This window comes from Ambystoma mexicanum, chromosome 3p (assembly GCF_040938575.1).
Source record: "Ambystoma mexicanum isolate Mex_15411 chromosome 3p, UKY_AmexF1_1, whole genome shotgun sequence".
NCBI lineage: Eukaryota > Metazoa > Chordata > Amphibia > Caudata > Ambystomatidae > Ambystoma > Ambystoma mexicanum.
In genome coordinates, this window is record NC_090925.1 from 333930110 (window position 1) to 333952103 (window position 21994).

Consider the following 21994-nt stretch of genomic DNA (forward strand, 5'->3'; position numbering starts at 1 on the left):
CCGTACTTTCCTGAGAGATCCTAGGAATCAACAGGCAATCAATCAATTGCAATGTGATATAATTGAGCAGGCCTGTCTATTTCTGAGGCAACACAGAGAGCCTCTTGAATGGGGCTTTGGAGTGAAGACATTCAGAATTTACTGCCCTTGATATTCTAATATTTGCTGGAAACTCACCCTCATTTGGTTTGGTGAAAGGACGACTCCTTTGTGTACATCAGGAATGCTGTTAATCGTCCAACAATTGGCCAGATGCTTGTGCAGCTCGTGGAATAGATCCAGCAGTTGCCACAATATTTTATGATGTTGCCTGATTAAAGTTTGTTTTTTTCTTCCTTAAAATAGATGGAAAATGGGCAACATAGATGGCAACAACAACGTGGCCAACAACGAGAGACCACCAAAACGTGCAAGGAGCTATTGCTGCGTAAAGTGGGCCTATTGGTACATTATTTACACATGTGTCCTATTCATTGTGATTCTTCTCTCACTACGTACTGTCTATTAAGTGGACCCAAATGAAGCAAGGGTCCCTGTGTATCTTCGTATGGATCGGGAGGGTTCAGATGTGGCAATTATAAGACAACCGAGACCCTATGTAATTGTCCCTACTCCAGAGGTGCATTTGAAGACACCTAGTCTTGTGATGGATAAATCTGGGCTTCCTTTTGGGGAAGGTCAGCTGTGGAAGTTTTACGTGATTCTATGATACCATCATATTATGCTAATAGGATGAAACTTCTGGAGATTTATGCTGATATACTTCATGGGATGATTACAAAAGCTCATGAGACAAGGAGACCTAAGAGAAGTACTAGGGAGGATGATCATGATCTGAAAGATGACCTGGATAGTACAGCACATTTGGGAAATTACGTGCAGTATCAGCACATGAAAGAAGTGTGAAGTAGGACCTCAGAGTAGGAATGCTATGTGCACTCATGCCTTGTAGTATGGGGAAGTCTAGGATTGGCACATTGTCTATCTCACATTGTACTCTGCCGAACAAGAGGTCAGTTTATGGGCCGAACAGCCTATCTAAAGTGGGCAACAGAATGGACGGCTCCAGATGAAGACGACTATGTTCAAGACACGAAGACAAGGCTAAGAATGCATACCAAAATCCACGTGATAAGATACGAACAGCCTGGAGTCAAAGGAGCTGGAATCAGATGGGAAGTAAACATAAGTCTTGAGAGTCCAGGAAAATCTGCAGAAGAAATTCGAAGATGGAAGAATAGAGGCCAGATGCAGATTTGGGGATCAGTACTTTCACCAGATGGATGGGAGGTAGGTGTGGTCATCTGCAGAGCGTGGGTAGTCATTGGTTTCTACAAACCAACCATTGACATATTGGAAAATGGATGCAAACCTTTATGGCTGAAAATTGCTAAACTATTGACCTGGGTCGAAGACAAAGTAGGGCCTTTGCAAATAGTGTCTCTGGAAAGTGCAAAGCTGTGTTTCAGAAACAATGGCACAGAAAAGTTGGAGAGAACCAGAATTGAGGTTGAATCTTTGATGTACCAGGAATGAGCAATGGAACAGCAGTGATCATGGATCACTACTGGGCTTGTGGATCCAGAGCTTACATGAAGCTGCCAAAAGATTGGGGAGGATGGTGTTCTATACTGAACGTCCATGTTCCGGCGTTGGTGATTCCTAAAAATGACCTGAACATTGGTGACTTTCCAAAAGCAGATGCTCATCTGAGGAAGAAGGGATCTGTGGAGCTGATAAATTGAAGGACCTGGTGGGCGGAACGGCATCCGCGAGCAGAGCATGTCCGATGCGCTGGCACCATTCTGAATGGTGTCGGTGCCTCCGGCCTCCCCATTCCCATTGAGCCCTAAGGGGCTCAATGGGAATGGGGAGTAAATGTTTCTGGCCCCTGGCAATGAGGAAATACAGGGTCAGCCAGGGTTGTAATGGCCCTGTATTTCCTCATTTCCAGGGGCTGGAAAAATTCGCAGGTTTGGCGGCAGCCTGCCGGTTTTACCGGAAAGGCTACCGCCAAACTTGTAATGAGTCCCATTAAGTCAATTTATACATGTACAGATGCAAGAAACACAAGCAGACAAATTATTCTTAAGGCTAGCTATGTAGTGAATAGATTGCGGCATGCGCCAAACATATATTTACAGGAGCGAATGAACTATGGACGATTCCACAACGCACTTTAGCAGAGCTGGACCAGAAAAAGAAAGGCTTTTCCAGTTTGACGCAGCTGAAAAGCAATTGAATTACAGAGGTGAATCAAAGAAAGGCAAGGCTGGACCAACACCAAGAAGTCAAGGCTGCTCTGGGCCTGAATGATCAGACAGTAGCTACAAACGTGCGAAAAGAACAAACTCCTGTTCATAGGAGAGGCAAGAACATTAAAGACAACAGAGGTTCATCATTTTAATAGTTTTTTAAATGCAGCAAAACTCTAAAACATGGTCTTCAGTCACGTGGATGAATGAAAATAGATAATCGTGACGTGCTACACCAACTCCAGGAGACAGAGTATGCTATACTCCCTCATATTCTCCAGAACAAGGAACATTTCCAAGGCCAAGTTCAAAGCCTTAATTGATGAGTAGGCTGCAAGGGTGATAATAGATGACATGCTAATTGGTGGGAAGCTATGGTCAAAACCAGCCCACCAGCACCGGGATGCCAGCCTGCGTGCTCCTGGTGTATGTGGAAAAGTACAGTGGGGCACAAGGGTGCCAACCAATTATAGAGGGCCACGTAATAGAGAGCCCTATAGTTTGTGTAACCAATGGGAATTTGTGTATTTGATGACGTTTATAGTGACCTGTATGAGAGGAGGGCTTAGTTGCCCCGCCTGATGTTAGAGACCCTATCACTCTCTTAGACAAGTATGGAACGTATACCTAGATGTTTTAACCAATCACTTTCCTAAGTAGGTTTTTGTAGTTTGCCATGCAGGATGACGTCAATGATGACGAGTTTTCACTATGCAACCTGCTTTTTTATTAAACTTGCTGAGTGAGAAGATCGAGAGAACCCTTCGATGTACGTTTTAACTCCCTGTTTTAGACAATTGCTAATAAAACAGATCTGATTTGCCAACTTCCTGAGTCAGTTTGATTATTGATGTTTGAGTATCTTCTGCCTCCCCATCCATCTCAAAGTATTGCTACCTCGTCTTAAAGGGCTGGGTCGGTTACCCGAGTTCATAAGTTAAACCAGGCAGTTCGGTTGAAAAAGACTTTACTCACAAAGGTCAGTCCTGGATCATACAAGCTATCTGCAGACATGCTGGAGGTCCTGTTGAAAAGCATGGGAAAGCTTGGAAAAGAAAAGGTTTCCCAAACAGCTCATGCGCATGAAGGCTCAATAAAGCTGGACAAAACGCCCTGATTGCCAGTCAGCCCAGACGTGCCAGTCAAATATTTCTTAACCTGGGTCCCTTCTCCCCAGATTCGCCTCCCGAAGGCGATTGCTCCCTAGCAACACAGTCGCTCTCTCTCTGTCTCGTCGCCCGCTCCCCTGTAAGATAATCCGTGCCTGTTTCAATGTTAAATATCTCTGTATATCTGGTCATTAGTCACGCCTAGAACCAGGAGATGGTAGTATGTCTAGATGGCCGATTTACCATCTCACGTGGCCTCCCATGGGAAGGGCATGGCAGCGTGTGACAGGCTACTAGAGTTTTTACTACCTGGAAAGCGAAACTAGATTTGAAAAAGAGTCAGAACCATCCACGCATGCAGGCTCGCACTGGCCTATAGGGCAATGGGCTGATGGCCAAAACAAAAATGCAAAATGCTGGTGTGAGCCACTTTTTTTTTAAATTTTTTTTTTATCAAAGTCGGACCCTTTTTGGGCAATTTGGGCCAGTTTGAGTGATTTCACTAGGCGGCTAGTAGTTTTGACCAGTGTTGCTAAATAAATATTCTTTAAAAAGCAAAATTTGCATCAAATATTTTCAAAAAACTCCCCCTTGGGTACTATTCAAAGGTTGTCCATGAAAAAATTGAATGGAGAAATGACTGTTTTTTGGGTGTGGGGGGTGAAAGGGGCCCCTAGGGGTTCCTAACATCTATGGAAACGAGGCGAGTCACCACACACGATAGATACGCCAGACACGAGGTTGTAGTCCCAAAGCTAGGGTTTATTGCAAAGCAAAAGTCTCAGTTGGCCAACTCGGTCTCACGCCCCGCGACGTGTGTCTCTAGACCTTGAGGGACGCAAGAGAGTGAATTACGTACATCAGTTACATATATACAAAATGCATATCAAACAATCAGCTATGACATGTTTAACACCCACCATGGACATCTCCGACAACTATGACACCTTCAAACATCTATTCTAGTAACAATTTGCAATTTGTGAGTGCGGAGGCATCTTTCAGTTGTTGAATAGAACACCGCGCTTCTGTTCTTGGAAGCAAGCTACATACGGGGGGAAGAGTTGCATTCCAAACCTTGCTATATATTAGGTGCTATTCGTGTCCTGGGAGCCGACACGCTCTAGCGGGCTCAGCAAAGGGGGGGCCGTAAGAAAAGCATAATTCAAGCCTTTAGCTGCATTATTCTAACATATTCTACCATATAAAGAGACTGGCTTGCAGCTGCGAAATGATTAAATGCCCCGCAGCTCTGCTTCAAGGCTACATTCAGGAGGGAGCCGGGCATTCTTCCTGGCGCTGCCTACGTTTGTGTTTCAACGAACTCTTGTTATCCTCACGGCCCTGCGGCCTTGTCCTTTTTACGTGCAGACAACAATGTTTTACAGTCGAGCAGTGTAAGCGGAAAATATACTGCGAAGCAATAGGAACAGAAAGCAATGAGCAATGGTTAGAAAACAAAATGGCGATTCTTGTTACATCAAAATGGGCGTTCAGTGGCAAACTCAAACCTATATTCTGTCATATCGTGCATGAGACGGTTGGCCCACGGCCACCAAAATACGTTTGCGGTCACACAGTAGAGGTATCTATTTTTCTAGACTGACAGGGGGGGGGGTTTAAATGTGGGGGAGACTCCCACCCCCTACCTTAACTATTACCCTTACCCCACACCTATATTTTAGTTAAATGTCCCCAAATTCCAAACAAGATGGGTGAAAACATTTCTCCATTCAATGTTTTCAATTGGATCATTTCTACGAATACCCTATTCAAACAGTTTCACACAAGGAAAGAATAGACATTGGCAACTGTGGGCCACTTCTTTTTTAATGAGTGCCCGAGTCAATGTACGCTGTGACTATACAGTCTAATAGCACAAGACCCTGATTGCAGACTCCTGGACTTGTATGTCATTGTTGCTTTTCAGGTAAGTGATTTCATGTGACTAAAAGGGCATCGTCAGCACCATTTCAAAATATCAAAAATATATGAAAGGCAGCTCTTGTAGTGGGCATTCATGATTCTTCTTGTCCAGGATGTTTGTGTGTACGTCACTCCCGTGCTCTGTAGTGCTGAAATGATTATATTTTCTCAGTTTAAGGGGATGTCCATGCTGTCTGGAAAGACAAGCATTGAGAAATATTGCAAGTGCTTACAAAAAGGCATGTCCCACTAAAAGCCTTTTCTCTATTTGGTATTGCCTTACATTTTGGAAATGCCTGTTGTGGCAATACTCTCCCAATACTCCTATGACTGGCTTGGCCCATTGCCTCTCGACGATTCAGAGAACACCCATACTCAACAGTATGAAAGAAGCCCCTGCAATGCCTGAGTCGTCTCTGGTTCCTTGCTTGACAGTCAGTACCTTTCTCAGGTGGCTTTGAAAGGCAGGACGCCCAGTGCAGAAGTTCACGACCTACAGCCATGCTCTCATTGGCCACCTCTCTTTAGACAAAAGGACCGATTGCAGTGTTTGATCCTTTCTCCTGTCTTTTACCCTCACTCTCAGCATGGTTTTTTTTAAGAAGCCTTAGAAATGTCATTGCCACCTCCTCCCCCTGCCTCACTCTGCAGACAGGAAACCTGAGGTGAGATTAGTCCCCTGGAAGCTCACTGCACTGCCCAACACTTGCTGTGGTGAGCTGCCTGGACGGTGCTGCTGACCTGCAATTGCACAATTTCGCGTGTCAGCTCTGGTTCCACTTCTGCCAAAATCGCAGTACGGGGCTCCAAAGGTGACCCCAAGTTAAGGTCCTGTTATAGCAGCAGCAGAGCTCCTCATGCCACCTCATTTTAACTTTCCAGTAAATCAGCCCGAGGGCACCTCAGCTTAACGTCCCGTTGCACCAATCCTGGTTCTCCCCAGCTCAGCTAGTTTATGGTCACAGAACAGCAGCCCTGCAGGCTGCCGGACGCAGGTTTTACCAGCAATGCTGCTGGCTTCCTAGGACCTGTGAGGCTGCGTCTGCTGATAATGTGTTTGCTTCCTTCCAGAAGACGCCACCGCTCCCGATCTGCAGGAAGGTCTGCTATGCTCTTGGCGGAGCTCCCTACCAGCTCACTGGGAACGCCATTGGGTTCTTTCTCCAGATCTTCCTCCTCGACGTGGTGCAGGTGAGTGGGCGGCGCTCCCGCCATAGCTGTAGAACCAGTCTCGCATGACCCCACCCTACCTTGCTGTGTCCACCCTTCCCCGTGTCCTACTCTCAGCCCTTCTCTCTGCCGCTTCCTATTCCTCCTGCACTGGAGCCTCGTGTGTGTTTCATCTTTCCATAGCCATGATTATCCCCAGTGTTTACTGCCACGGTTGTGATTTGCATCAACTCTTCCTCTGGTATTTGTTTGTGGCAGATCTGATTTGTGAGGATTTTGGGGAAAAAGCCACGGTGTGTGGCAGCGAAGCCGCATCGCCTCTCCGGCTACTAAGGAGAGATTGGTGAAACCGCAGGGCGACCTGCAGCACCTACACATGTTGCAAATGGCAGAGCGAGCCAGGTCTTCCACCAGGACACAATGAAGGAGAATTGGCAGAACTAGAGCTGCCTCGGCTGTGCATCCTGGCTTTTAGGACAGGCCTGGGCCAGCATTTGTCTGTTCCTTTCCCGGTCATCGCAATAACCTGAGCATTTGTCCATCTTTGTACCATCTCACTTGCTCATTCTCTTTGCCCCTTTCCTTTCCCTCCCAGTAAGGTGCAGAATGAAACATGTCTTCTTTTTGGCATAAAAAGGCTGCAGATTTATTTTCAAAACATAATAAATTCCAAACACTGCAAACAACACAACTTTGTGAAAATAATTCCAAAGGTGCAGCGACTGCTCTGTGTCCAAAAACTTGTTGCCCCCTTTTTCCGACCAAAGTCCACAGTAGGCCCAACTCCCCCAACCCTTCATGTTCCTGGGCTGGAGGAGTGGCATTTTTTCAGGGGAACCTGAGCCCTCATTGATACCACCAGATGCCCCCGCTGCTTAGGCCCCCAAGAGATGCTGGTCCCGAGAAGAGAGAAGACACTTCAGGCTTTCCCATGGCTCATTCGGAGACTGTATCTTGCCACTGGTCTCAAAACACAGCCACGCCAAAGGTGGGTTACCGGCCACCGTGGCTCCTCCGGTTTCCAACTTTTACAATTCCAAGAGCTTCATACAAACATTCCAGTAAAACAGATCCATCCCAGATGCCAACAAATGCACTCCATCCTTCAAATAATACTCTGGGGATTTCAAATTAATCAAGCTGTGCCTGATCTGGGGGAAACCCCCAACCCCTCCAAGATTTCGCTATTGCACCATTCAATTTTCTCTTTGACTTCTCCACCGCTGAGCGGCTCTCAGCGCCCCTTCATTCCTGCCTTGGAATGATCTCCGACCACAAAATCTCGGTTTTGCCCGGTTGCGAGGACAACTCCTGTAATGAAAACATCATCTCCCTCATTAACGCCCCCCTCCCTAGGCGTGTCAAATTGTTCCCTCCTCAGTGTATAATCAGAATATCCGGCCTTTGCTGCATACCCACCAATTTGTTGATATGCCCATGCAGCTGATCCCATCTCATTCTAGACACCCCATGATACCAAATCCGGTACTCGCTGGCGGTCAGTTCATCTCTTGGCCGTCCAGCTTGCCCCGGCTCTTGACACAAATGAATGCCCTTCTACCCAGACGCACCGTCTCCTCCTCAGTGACACTGTTATTTGGAATGAGATGAGAAAAAAGCTGTTAACACTACATTTTATCCGGCCTGATGTATCTCCTGAAACACCCCAACTTCCATCCCCCTATTCTCCTGATTGCTTCCGGACCCAGGCCTGCCTCAGCTGCTGATGTGGCTGCCCCTATCCTGAAGGAGTGAGTCCCAAAGACACCTTCCGTTAACCCCATCTTCTCTAATACCACGTCCATGAGCCTCCTGAATTGGAAACGGCTCAAGGCCGACCCGTCCCTGTGCAAGAAAAGAGGAGATGAGAGGGAGAGGGAACGAGACACACCACACCATGTTTTCACCCCTGGAATATGCTATGCTCTAACTTCGGTGTTCAATGTAAGCAAGCATTTACTGAGCTCTCTCAATAGTTTCAATACCCTCGAATTGTTGGATGTCCCCTGATTGATGATCTGGACCACTGCCACCTTATCTGACCAGAGCAACACCTTTTTGTTGTTCAACTCTTTCCCCCACAACTTGAAAGCCACCACAATAGGGAACAATTCCAGCAATGTGATGTCCCTGGTAATCTCCTCCTGATGCCAGGCTTGGCCACACCAATTGCTCCCCAAAATGTCCCCAAAACCGTGGGAGCCTGATGAGTCAGTGAACAGTTTGAGTTTATCACTGTTAGCCCACACCTCCCTCCATAGCAGGACACCATTAAACTCATCCAAAAATTCATCCCACATTCTGAGGTCCTCCTTTACCTCAGACTCTAGTCATGCATGCTGCAAACCCACCGTTTTGAGCTAAATACTCCTAGTGAACACCTTCCCCGCCGGGATGACCTTTCCCGCAAAGTTGAGGTTACCTGGCAATGATTGGAGCTCCCTCAGAGGAGCCTTGGTTCTGCCCCTCAAATCCTTGATTGTTTCCTTCAATTTCAACACTTTGTCCCTGGGCAGCCTGCACTCCCCCACGACTGAGTCGATCTCGATCCCCAGGATGTCAGCTTTGTGACCGGGCCAACTGTCTTACCCCTCGCTAGCGGAACCCCCATTTCCTCCAATTCCTGGAACGTGCTCATGAACGACCCGCACTCTCCCATCCCCCCCTTTCCCGATGAACAAAAATGTGTCTATGTAGTGCATGGCCCCTTCCCCTTGTGCCCTCTGTTTCAGTGTAAATTCCCAAAAGGTACTAAACTTTTCAAAGTAGGCACATGAAATGGTGCAGCCCATTGGCAAGCATTTGTCATAAAAGTACTCCTTTTTCACCCTGAATCCCAACAAATGATGGCTCTCCTCGTGAATCGGCAGTAACCTGAAAGCTGACTCGATGCCGGCCTTCCGCATGAGAGTCCCTCTCCCCGATGATTTTACCAGTTCCACTGTATCCTCAAATGAGTAGTGGACCCTGCACATCTCCTCGGCTATGCCGTCCTTAACCGACTCCCACTCGGGAAAGGAGAGGTGCTGTATTAGGTGAAACTATCTCAAGTGTCATCCTTCATCCCACTTTACCTTTCTGACGGCTTTTCTTGCTGGCCGCCCTTTAATCTTCCAGCCATCACACAATGCACCCAGCCATGTGCAGTGTGATGTATTTCTTCCCCTTCGCTATGTGTCTCTATGCTTCCTTTTTATTATTTGTCTTTCTTTCTCGGGTGCTGCATCCCTTTATCTTTTTTGGGTTTTTCAGAAACCTTCTGGTGCACTGTTTCAGAAAACCAACTCGTAGTGTCAAAGTGCAGTATCCATCAGGTTAGCCGAAGCGCTCTCAATGCGTAATATGACGGAGCAGGTTGGCTTCCCTTAAGAGGGGATGTCCCAGAGAGGGCCACAACAACATACACTACGCATAACACACAGTGAAAAAACACTTCAATACATGCTATGGAGAGAAAGACAAAAACACAGTAAATATATTAAAAACAGTACTGGGTGGAAGAATGACCCTGTCTACCTCCAAAACCTAATACAACAGATAAAGGGCCTGATTCATGGAACGTTTTCCTATGGGATTGTGCCATTATAAAACACTTCCATGAATCGGGGCCAAAGTCTAACGGACAAATCCTATGAACCTCGTTAAAGGTTTGGTGGTACAGTAAAAAAGTGGCAGTGTTTACCACGCTGCTGAATTCCGAGTTTGGCCTTGACGCGAAGGACTTGTCTCCAGCCTCACGCTGGAGGTAAATCCTCACATTAAGGCCATCATCGTCGGAATTATTGCTCGCGGTAATTCTGCCAAAAGACCCGTAGATCCCTATGGACAACAAAAATGTGGATTTACATTGCCCGTCCGCCACTCATAATCCCTTGGTAGATGTCAACGGTAATCGATTATGGTAGATATTCGGCAGGTTTACCGCTGAATTACTACCAAACTCGTAATGAGGCCATATGTATGTTCTATTTCAAAGGAGGGAGGAAAAAGGGCTAAACAATCAGGCAGCCCATAATAGTCATCACAACAGGTATGCATTAAAAGATGATATAGTACTGATCAAAGAAGGAGTCAGTTGATTCCCAAAGCCCAAAAGAAGCAAGCAGCAACCGCAAAATAGACGTTCACTGTATTAGCCACTGTTACAAAAGTCCAAATAAATAGACAGTCTCTGGTACCTTTTTAAAAAAATAGTCATTGTTCTGAAACGCCAGGGGCCCATAGAGGGACCAGGGAAATCAGTCAGAGCCCATGTACTTTTTCAGTCATGTTAGTTCCCAAAGGTTCTGCAGTTAAGCTATGCAAGTACGACTTACACTCCAAAGGAGCACCAGAAAGAGAAATGGGCAGGTTGACGAGTGTAAGGAAGCCCTGCAGAAGGCTACCTGCCTAATGTTTTGAGTAACGGGCCGGTAGAGCTGGTAGCTGAGTGAGCCCAGGCTGACGGGCATGTAGAACGGTCGTGGTTGGGACCAGAGAAACACCTCACAGGTAGGGGACAACCGACCATTGAATCTGGATCTAAGGACCCAGGAAAGAGCGTCTAGCATGCTGTCTGTTGAGGAAATGGCGCAGAAACGTCAGGTGCACGAGTGAGTTTCAGTGCCAGGATTTGATCTGGATAGGCAGTGTTTGGGGTGTCTAGGCAGTGCGGCTTGAAGCCCACTTGCCAATAGCATCCAGTTGAAGCAATCCCAATGATGAGGACACCTGTGTCCTGTCATGCTGGGTATTATGCTGCGCGCTCTTGCTGCTGTGTCCACGGTCTCGAGGCATTCCCATGATAATTCTGTAAGGTAGAGAACAGGGCCACAGCAACAGGCAGTGCCATTAGGAAGGCAGCTCAGGGGGAAGGAAGGGTCTACCCAAGCAACGGGAAATGTTCTCACAATAAAGGCAATGGCTGGAGGTGACCCAAGATCTCCCAAACGGAGCAGAAATGGAATAGCAGGCAGTCACTTGACTTTCCAAGCCAGCACAGCAGAAAGGAGCTCCTAGCTTTATGCACCTTTCTCCAGGAGCTGGAGGCGATGAAAGAGCAAGGAAATATCAAGGCTCAGTACCACAAAGGAAATGCACCAATCACGGGCTAGAAAGATTCACAGATCTTTTAATATGGTACAGTTTTGCAAAGTAACACAGATAGCTGTCTGGCTCTCAACACCCCACAATGTGTACCAGACCGACAGAGAGGTGAGAGTGATGGACGTCTAAACGTTCGTACTTTTATACAATTTTTAATAATATTGTCCAGCCTCTCTTCATGTTAATAATTTGTGGTTTAGAGTTTGTGCCTAGTTCACATACGGATCATACAATATTGTACAAAAGATTACATAGGTTTGCATTTCCATAGAGATACAATGGCGATGTATTGTCTCAAATCCTGCAGTAAGCCTTATTCTATATTCCTGCACAATGTAGTTCGGCCTGCGTCTACGCTCGAGGTTTGTACTACATTGTCCCCAATGTATATTCAAGGATGAGTCTTTGTGAGCACAGACAATGCTTAAACAACACTTCAATTGCGGTGCAAGGCCTCATTGCCTAGTCTAAACAGTCGGCTCTTGGAAAATCTAAACATTAACAGAACTCAAAGGTGGGAAGCCTAGTTGCAAGTTGAAAACAGTCCACCATTTTAGAACAAAAGAGGCACACGGATAGAAATCAAAATGGCATATGAATCTTAAAATGGCAGCGAAGTCAACTCAAAATCGGAACTTTACAATGCGGTTTTCCTCGTAGAGCGACTAGGCTTAGGCCAATATAAATATAAAGAAGGCACTATACAATTACTGTTTAACAAACCCTCCTTTTGGCCTAAGCCAAGAGCTTTACTAAAAATAGTCGCTTTACTCGTAACTCCACATTTCAATGTCCGTAAATCCTGAATCACATTCATCAGATATATCAATTGCCATTAGATCTTTGACAGTAATATCCTTCATCACAAATACATTAGTCATCTTCTCAGGTGTGTGCACTTTCGGTCCTAATGTTCCTACAGTTTGCGCACAACATCCCCCTAACATCAGACATATGGCAGGAAGACATTGGGGTCATTATGAGTTGGGCGTTAAGGGTTTACCTGGACCAGTAAGGATGCCGGTGCCGATAAACCCTTACCGCCCTATTCCGAGCTCCCTTAGCGGGTCCCAGCAGGAACGGCTGGTCTGACCAGCCGTTCTCTGCGGGACCCGTTAAGGGACCCTGGAGCTAATAACGGGCAAGCAATTTGCGGAACCGTTATTAGCGCCTTCCCCATTCCCATTGAGCCCTATGGGGGCTGGAATGGGGAATGGTATTTGGAATGGGGACTGCATAGGTCGGAATGCCCCGGTAAGTCCCCATTCTGCCTACTAATACTAATACTAATTACTAGTACTAATAGTGCCATGGCTACCTCCAAACTCGTAATGACCACCATTGTATGCAACAGCAGAACAACAGAATACCAAGGATTACCATTAAGACTGAGAGACACCTCCATCCCCAAGACCGTAAAGAGTCCCAAAACCAAGTACTAAGATCCAACTTTCCCTCAGGAACGTGTACTTCTGAGATTAGGACCTGCAGATTTTGTATTGCCTTAAATATGGTCGGGGAGGAGTCTGGTACGAAAACGCAGCAAGCGGACCCCACCAATTTGCTTACTCCACCATGTTCAGCCAGGATGACGTCTAGCACCGTCTGGTTCTGAAGAGCCACTAATCTAATTGCTTTTTGTTATGGAGTCATATTGTAGAGTATGTCAGTGGTCCGCTTGATGGTTCTCTCCAGTACTCTTGCCAGTCTCCTAATATCCTCGGAATTTATAATCTGTCCCCAAAATGGTACAAAGAATTTTGCTACATCACCCAAGACTTGTGAAGGAGTATCACCGTTCTCGTGCCGCCTTGGACGAGCCCTAGAGATCTCAGTGGTACTAGCTACATATACCCCTGGTAGCAGGATACCCAAATAACAAGTCCCTTGCCAATCCCTAGGTAGCCACGGATAAGCTTAATTACCACAAACAAAGTAAACAGGCTCACCTACATACAAAGGTCTGTCCTCACTGGTCAAGTTTGCAACATTGGTACAACCCTTGAAATCGCCCATTGACTGAGTACCATTCCTTTCTATGCAAAAAACGACAGAGGTGGGGCTATGATTCATAGTGTAAGAAGGTGGCATGGCATCCCGGTTGCCTACAGGAGCCATTTTGAAAGAGATAAAGATTGGAAAGGTCAAGATAGTCTATCGGAAAACCTAATAGAAGCAACATTAAGCTTGCAAAAAGTGAGCATCCCAGGGGCGTCAGGACTCGCCTTTCGAGTTCATTCAAATTAGTCCCATCAAAGTTCCCTGAGATGCTATCATTCCAACGACCAAAGAATAGTGCCCTTGGAGAGGCATGACATGCAGTAGTTAAAGGCAAAGGATGAATATACAAGCCGAACCCTTTTTCCCCACGCTCTGGCAAATGCGAATGGATCCAGCAATTCGTTCTATTAAAAATCGCATGAGTTGCATTCATTATTAGCAGAAGTGTGTTATTGTGATAGCTTTGTCTGTGTTGGGAGTCCCTCGCAGATAAAGTGTGCAAGTGCATGAAAGGTGTAGACATAGTGGGAACATTCCCAGTAGGCAAAAAGGTTTCAAGTGGACGCACTCCTTCTATATACCAAAACCCAAAAGCAATCAATACTGTAAGACTAGTTAACACAATTATGAGAAAACAATACGTCCTCACGGACCATGTATTTGATCATCCAGTGTCTTTATTGGCCACACGATTATTCGGCTGCTCCGCACTAGTAGAGATAACGACAGGCATTGTTCCTCAAAGCTTTTTCTCAAAGTTCCTGCGAAAAACTCTGTAGTCCGTTTGCTGGGGATCTCCTGATCACATGGTTTCTTGATTGAAGATAGTCTTTGCCAGTCCCCAGCCACTTGTTTATACTTCAGTGCAAAAGTGGCAAAGGACACGTTCAACAGTCGTTTCCTGTGGGCACAGCCTTGGGAAGATTCCAAATGTTACCTGGCCTCCCCATGATGATTTCATATGGGGAGAGGCCAGTTCTAGTCTGTGGGGTTGTTCGCATGGACAGTAGTGCTATAGGTAAGGTGTCCGGCCATTTCAAATTACTGCCGGCACAGACCTTAGCTATTTTGTTTTTTTAAAATACCATTGTGACGTTCTACAAGTCCAGCACTTTGAGCATGTCTAGCCGAATTGAACCGTTTATCGATCTGTAATCCCGCACATACTTGCAGAATAACAGCAGCGATAAAATGTGGACCATTATCCGACCAGATGACCCGCGGCAGACCAAACCTAGGAAAATATTCCTTAAGCATGGTTTTCGTCGTCGTTAATGCTGTGGCATCTTTCACAGGGAAGGCTTCAACCCATTTACTAAAAGCACAAATGACTACCAATACGTATTTGAAGTTTTTGCAACGTTCCATTTCAATGAAATCAAAGTGAATGACTTAAAAAGGCACAGAGGGAAGCCCAAAACTACCCCTCTGTGTCTATGTACCTTTCCCCACATTATGCTGTAGGCAGACCATACAACTCTGGACAAAACGCTCAGCAGTTTTCAGGAGGTTAACATTTACCCAGACCAATTCTAACATTTTGCAGATCTTCCGAGCGCATATATGAATGGGACCATGGGCCATTGCAACCATTGCAGTAACATACGCATCCGGAAACATCCATTTTCCCTTTTGAATTATCCACCCAACACCCTTCTTCATCCAACCTTGACAAACCCTCAGCCCATTGTTTAGTTTCCTCTAGAGTGGAATCTGCTTGAATATTTCTTATGGAGTCAATCCCTTCATCTATAGTACAAGTGTTTGTGGCTTCCTTTGTAGTATACAAATCTGAATAGAGCTCAGTAGCAGTCTGTTTAACTAGCTGATCAGCAAAAGCGTTCCCTTTTCCTACATCATATATGATTTTCTGATGTGCTGCACACTTCATAATTGCTAGTTGAGTGGGAAGCGCAAGCGCTGATAGTAGCTGAACTATCAAGGTGCCATATTGGATTTTCGTTCCATGTGAGGTCAAGAAACCTTGTTCCGCCCTTAATCTACCGAAGTTGTGAACCACCCCAAAAGCATACTGGCTATCAGTAAATATATTCACTCTAAGCCCTTCGGAAAGTTCACAAGCTCTAGTCCGTGCAATAATCTCTGCGGCCTGCGCGGAGTTATGCGAGATTTCTCTTGGTTTCCACAATCGTGCTTAGTGTAGTGATGGCATAAGCAGCTGTGGATGTACCGTCCGGAAATTTGAAACAGGAGCCATCACAAAACAGCTCCCCTTGAGGATCGTTCAGAGGTGTATCTTTCAAATCAATCCTGCCTTTAGTTTCTTGCTCTGTGGTATAAAGGCAGTGATGTGACATTTCGTCACTGCAAGCAATATCTTGCGGAAGAGGTAACAGTTCAGCCGGATTTAATACACAACATCTTTTAATTAATTTAAATATGCGGTGTAAACAAGATCAATTTATATCTCGTTAATCGTGCGGAAGTAAGGTGTCGTATTTGCGTTCTGTTTAATAGAACATCTACAGAGTGAGGTACCAACAAGGTTAAAGCATGGCCTAGGACCATACCCTCGCTCTGTTTTACAGACGCAGCAGCAACAGAGACAGCTCTCAGACATCTTGGCAAAGCGCATGCAACAGGATCAAGGGTGGAGGAAAAGTAACCGCACAGCCTATTCTCCCCCCCCCCCACGTTCCTGTGTTAACACAGCCAAAGCACATCCATCACGTTCATGCACATACAACTCGAAGGCCTTTTCATAATTTGGTGTGCCCAAAACTGGTGCTGAACACAGTGCAGTCTTGAGCAGATCAAAAGATTTCTGGTGTTCCAAGTTCCACGGTAGTGGCAAAGAAATGCCCTTCTTTGTCAATGCCAACATTGGTTAGATCACTAACGAAAAGTTTGGGATCCACTGTCTACAGTAAGAAGCCATTCCTATCAAAGCTCTGACTTTCTTCTGTGTATTTGGGACAGACATGCTAGAAATTATTTTAATCCGTTCAGGTGTCAACCTTCTTCCCTCCTTTGACAGGAGATGGCCTAAATAGGCGACCTCCTGTCAACAATATTGAAACTTTTTCAGTGAAGCTTTATGTCCATGTCTTGCTAGATGTATAAGCAATAACACAGTGCCTTCCTTACAAGCACTCTGAGTCTGCAGCTAAGAGAAGGTCATCGACATATTGCAGCAGTGTACAAGTGTATCGAGTTTCTCTTTCAAAGCCCTACCGTAAATGCTCAGACTCTCCGTGTACCATTGTGGCGCACGGGTGAATGTAAATGAGCGTCCCCCTAGGGTGAAGGTGATCAGATAATCTACTATCTTTGTGTATAGGAATGCTAAAGAAGGCATTCTTAAGATCCACAACACTAAAATGAGTAGCAGACGCTGTGATCATAGTCAGTATCATCGTTACATCAGGCACAATTGGAAATTGTGGGGCAACAATCTTATTGATGGCGTGTAAATTGATAATGAAACGGAAAGGAATTGCATTATCCCTTTTCTTATAGACAGGTAAAATCAGACTATTGCACAAACTTCCTGCAATTTCTTCAATTACCCCACGATGTACAACATCAGAAACTATACACTTCAAAGCGTGCTCACCATCAACTGAAATCTTATACTGTGGAATATGTGGCAACTGAACTCCTGGTTTCAAAATGATTTTAACAGGCTCAATTTGTAAAATACCAACATCATTGTCATCAATTGCCCACACACACTCCGGAACTTCACTAAATTCCGGCGGCAAAGGTCTAGTCAGAAACTGTGAGGCAAAGAATTGTTGTGGTGAAATCGTCAAACGCACTCCATCCGAAGAACAATGAATGCCCGCATTTAATTCTTTCAACAGATTCAACCCCAACAAATTCTCTCCACAGTTCGTTGTCAAAAGAAACGGACAATGATCCGTAAATGGACCCAGTGAGATCGGTACCGGCAAAGAAACCGGACTAACGACTGGTGTACCAGAGAACCCTACAGAAACGTTAGTCTGCCCTGACAGTGGGATGTCTGGAACCCATGAATGATCTATGGAACACTTCTGTGCTCCTGTGTCTATCAAAAATAGCTGCTTCCTATTCCCCACCATCATTTCAACGTAGGGACCTTTCTGATTAACGGGAATAGGCGTCGGTTCCAGTCCCTGCTTCGGGCTTTCCTAACAAAATAATATATCATCAAAGGCAAGATCTTCAGATAGATAGGCAGTAGAAGGATTATCGAAAATATTTCTGCTATCTACACTAGGTTGCTGATTATCTTGCGAAAAAGATTGGGAATTTTGAGCAAACTGGCTTCTACCAGGAGCCCTTACCCAGGGCGGCCTCTGGGACGTCTACCCATGACACCATATGTGTTAATCAACCTTTGATGGAGGATCGTGAATTGTGCTCACCAATGACCCTCTTGTCTGCAATAAGCACATTGGTTGTCATGATGCCTACCCCCAGGCATCCAGACCAAGCCCATCAGCCCCGGGAGCAGGCATCTAGACATTTAGTAAAACCTCAGCAGCCCCGGCTAGGGGCTATCTGGGTTCAGTCCTGGCGCCTTAGGCCCCAGGCTCATAGTAGGAATCAGTCCTGGCGCCTAAGGCGCCAGGCTCATAGTCATTAGTTACCTCAGGCAGACCATGCTGCAAATGACTCCAATCCAATATGAAACCTGAAAGGGGCTATTTTTCTACAGGGACTATTTTTTACTCAGGTGTGGTTCTAGGGACTTCTTACCTGGGACTACTTTTGAGGCTATTTAAACCACGCCCGACCGGCAACACACGCTTTGCGTTATTCTGCATCCAGTCTTCTGCCACGCCCGCCTCGAATCCGGAGCTCCTAAAACAAAGAGGAAAGAAAGGGACAAGGTTAGAAAACAAACTTATTTCTATTCCACACCTGATTCTGGATCCATCTTGTCTCCGGACCTGTAAAGAACATCATTTCTGCACGTGCCGCACCTCCAGCTGCAGCGCCGCGCCATACTCACCAGTCTTCACAGCACCCTTCGGGTCGGCGCTGCCTCCATCATTTCTTCGCCGAACTTCGGCACCTAGGAGACAAAAGAAAACCACAAGGTGAGCCGAGGGAACCAACAAATATAATTCTTACCACCATAGACTTACCTGATTTATCACCGGAGGCATCCTTTTGTGACTCTCCATATTTTCACGTGCCGCATCTGTAAAGCGAGACAAAACAACACGTTTTCCTCGTGCAACATTTACCGGACAGCGCCGGGTAATACAGACTCTTACCTGAGCGCCACCAGCTGCCACAAGAGCATCTTTTCACGAGCCAGCTTCAAGACAAGAAAGGAAGGGGGTAACAAGAGTGAACATCGGACATATTGAACTCTATGAACTTAATACTTACTGGTCCTCCCCAGGAATCTGAGTCAATACTCTCCGGAACTCTCCCGAGCCTTCAAACCAGTGAAGTAACTGGAATCGACGCGCCCCTGCAAATCCACGCAGGATGGAGAGCTCATCTTTCAAGAATATAAGGTGAGATTGCTGTGAGGGCATTTCGGAGGTGATTAGTTGGGGAGGACTGTGGGGGTGCCATCAATTGAATCCACAAGTGGCTAAATCCATCTCTCCACTTGCAGGAGAATATTTCTACGGGTTAAGCATACAAGAATACGAGGGCAGATCCAGTCAGTCATCGCTGCGCTACGCATCACGTGGGTGGAGACCGCAGCTGTCCGGGTCCGACCGACGCCCCTGTGGGAGCCAGGTGAGTGTAACATTGGTTTGCATGTACAGGACCCAACGGCACATTACCTTGTGGAACATACTGTCCCCGAAACTGTGTATTCGCCCTTCTAGGCCCTCTAACTATCTGTTGAAACAATACCTTAGTTTTCAAATCTCCTTTCTTCTTTTCAATCCTTTCTTTCTCATTATTGACTCTATTCTCATAATACTGAGCCATATTCAACACTTCGGACTGTGATTTAGCTTGCCAAGCACTCTCGGAAGTCATACTTTGTTACTGGATATCGGGCAACAATCCACGCACAAATTTGTCCACGAATAATCTTTTTCCAGACTTGGTGCTCAAATCCTGTCTGCTAAAATCTGAGAATACTTGTTCGAACTCATTAAAGAATTCGGTAGCACCTTCAGATTTTCTTTGGAGACAAGCAGTGAGTTTGTCCCAAATAATCCTTCTCTCAGGAATTAAGGTTTTCAATTTTGCTACTATTTATCAGGCAGAGTCAATATCACCTGTGGTGGTCTTTCACCAGCTTTTCTTTCCCTATCTTCCCTAACCAAGTTATTACATGTGTCACCCAGCCCTGCTGCATCATCTACAGTTCTAATCTGTTTCCATAAATCAGCAGGTATGAGCACAGGAAACAACAAATCTATATCACCCAAAGTGAAAACTGACGATTGTAAAACAGATTCGATTTCTTTATAAAACCCTGTCGGATTTTTCCTAATATCTGGAATGGACTGTCTAATAGTATTCACTTCCTGTCTTGAGAACGGGACATGAACAAACTGTGATACATAATGTGCATCAGTATCCTAGGTGGCTACACCCATTGCGGCATTAGCCGGAATCTCAACTTTAGGAACAAATGTCGGAAGAACCTCTCTCATAGGTAACTGAGAAACAGGCAACTCCGAACGCTTACTAAGCAATAGTGCTAAATCGAGCGCTAGAGCGGTGGAAGCAGTGTCCTATGAAAAAGCTCTCTTATAGATATTCAATAATTCTGTGGGACAACAAATCTTTCTTTTTGTACATTCATCCTGTAGGTATTCTACCATTACCTGTATCACTTTCCTCTGCATTTCTGGAGTATAATGACTATACGTGTCATATACTTCTACGGGAGATATCGACATATCTGAAATACATCTAAGTGCATCTCTTGTGCAGATTCACGTTTCTTCGCTCATTGGTTTACAAAGAGGAAGGAACCGTTTCTGTTCATAAAAAGTATCCAAACTATCACCATCTATTTCATCCTTCTGTAACCTTTCTAACTCCCTTCTAAACTCAAAAACCCTCTCAACGTGCTCATATACTTTCTCCGCATTCTCTTGAATCAGCTAAAACATTCAAATCTCTCAACCCTTGTGGGATATCGACGTCCTTCAATCTGTTCCACATTATAGTTAAATGTATTCCCATCCGTTCAATAAAGACATTTTGCTAAGGAAGACTTTCTAGATTAGAGAGTGTAGCTAGAACATCAGATTGTTCGCCTTTCTCCATGCATTGTCTAGCCCATGCATTTCTCTCTTTAGAAACTGTATTGCGAGTTACAATTTTTGATTCACTACTCGCTCCTCTTTCAACTATAAGTGGAGCAGAACCACTTGGAAAAGAAAGTGTAGCAGCAGTCAGTGAAGACACTATTACTGGTGCTAATGACAAATCTACTGGAACCGCAACAGTTGGCAAAGAAGAGGTAAGACTGCAGGAATAGGTACATAAGGAGGCGGTGGAGTGGCACCAGGCCTACATTAATTGAGTTTATCCAGTAGTTCATCTGATACATGAAAATCTTTAGACGGATATATTTTCTGTATGCCAAGTTGAAAAGCCCTATCCATGTTTCTATCAGACGCTGACTGTTTCTGTTGATCATATAATAATGCCTTTTCGGCATTCGACATATGTCGACGTGTATGTTTCTCTTTACTTTTAAGTTGCTGCATAGCTTCTTTTTTCCAATTTTGTATTACATCGAATGCTGCAGGTCTAGCTTTTTTCTTCAACAATATGGATTCTAAATACTCTATACGGAAAATCTCAAAGCTACCAGTGATTGGCCACTGAAGTTCGGAAGCATGTCTAGTTTGTCTGTGCCAAATATCATTGAATACTATGCTACCAATGCCGTACTTACAGTACATAGTACATGCCGGTGACTCCTGCTGGTGGTGCCGGACGGCCAAATTCCAAAGATTGTCTCTGCGGAATAACGCCCTGAAACAGGCAGACAATTTCCCAGGCATTTCAGATTACTGGCGTTACCTGGCAACGATTGTGCTCGTGAGAACAATACTACAATCAAATATCAGGATACTTGGGAATCTGGGCACGACTCACCTGATTCAAAAGACTAAGGGAGGTCTGATCGGATTACAAAGGACAACAAAGGGCCCTTGTGCTTGGTGATTTCAGCAAAACTGCCCACCTCGATTTATATGGACCCTCGTCAAGATGCCGTCTCGGACCGCGAGCTCACCATCCAGGGATCGGGTCATGCAGTACTGTTGAGGTGTCGCGTCTTATACAAGAAGGGTCCCCTTTCTCACCGTCTGATCCCGGTCCGAAAGCCGCGTCAACTCTTCAACGAGGTGGCATCAATCTTGGGGGTCACTATTTGGCCGCCATCTGAAAGAACAAGGAAATATCGAGGCTCAGTACCACAAAGGAAATGCACCAATCACGGGCTAGAAAGATTCACAGATCTTTTATTACTGTACAGTTTTGCAAAGTAACACA

The 21994-nt window shown here is 45.5% G+C and overlaps 1 protein-coding gene across 2 annotated transcripts in view; it reads left to right on the forward strand.

Annotated features, from left to right (window-relative positions):
* Positions 1 to 21994, forward strand: part of LOC138580398 (sodium-dependent lysophosphatidylcholine symporter 1-like) — a 586401-nt gene that overhangs the window by 110145 nt on the left and 454262 nt on the right. For both annotated transcript variants that reach the window (XM_069650918.1, XM_069650917.1), the window contains exon 2: positions 6362 to 6481. In XM_069650918.1, coding sequence (XP_069507019.1) covers positions 6362 to 6481 — 120 coding nt within the window. The remainder of the gene's footprint in view (positions 1 to 6361; positions 6482 to 21994) is intronic.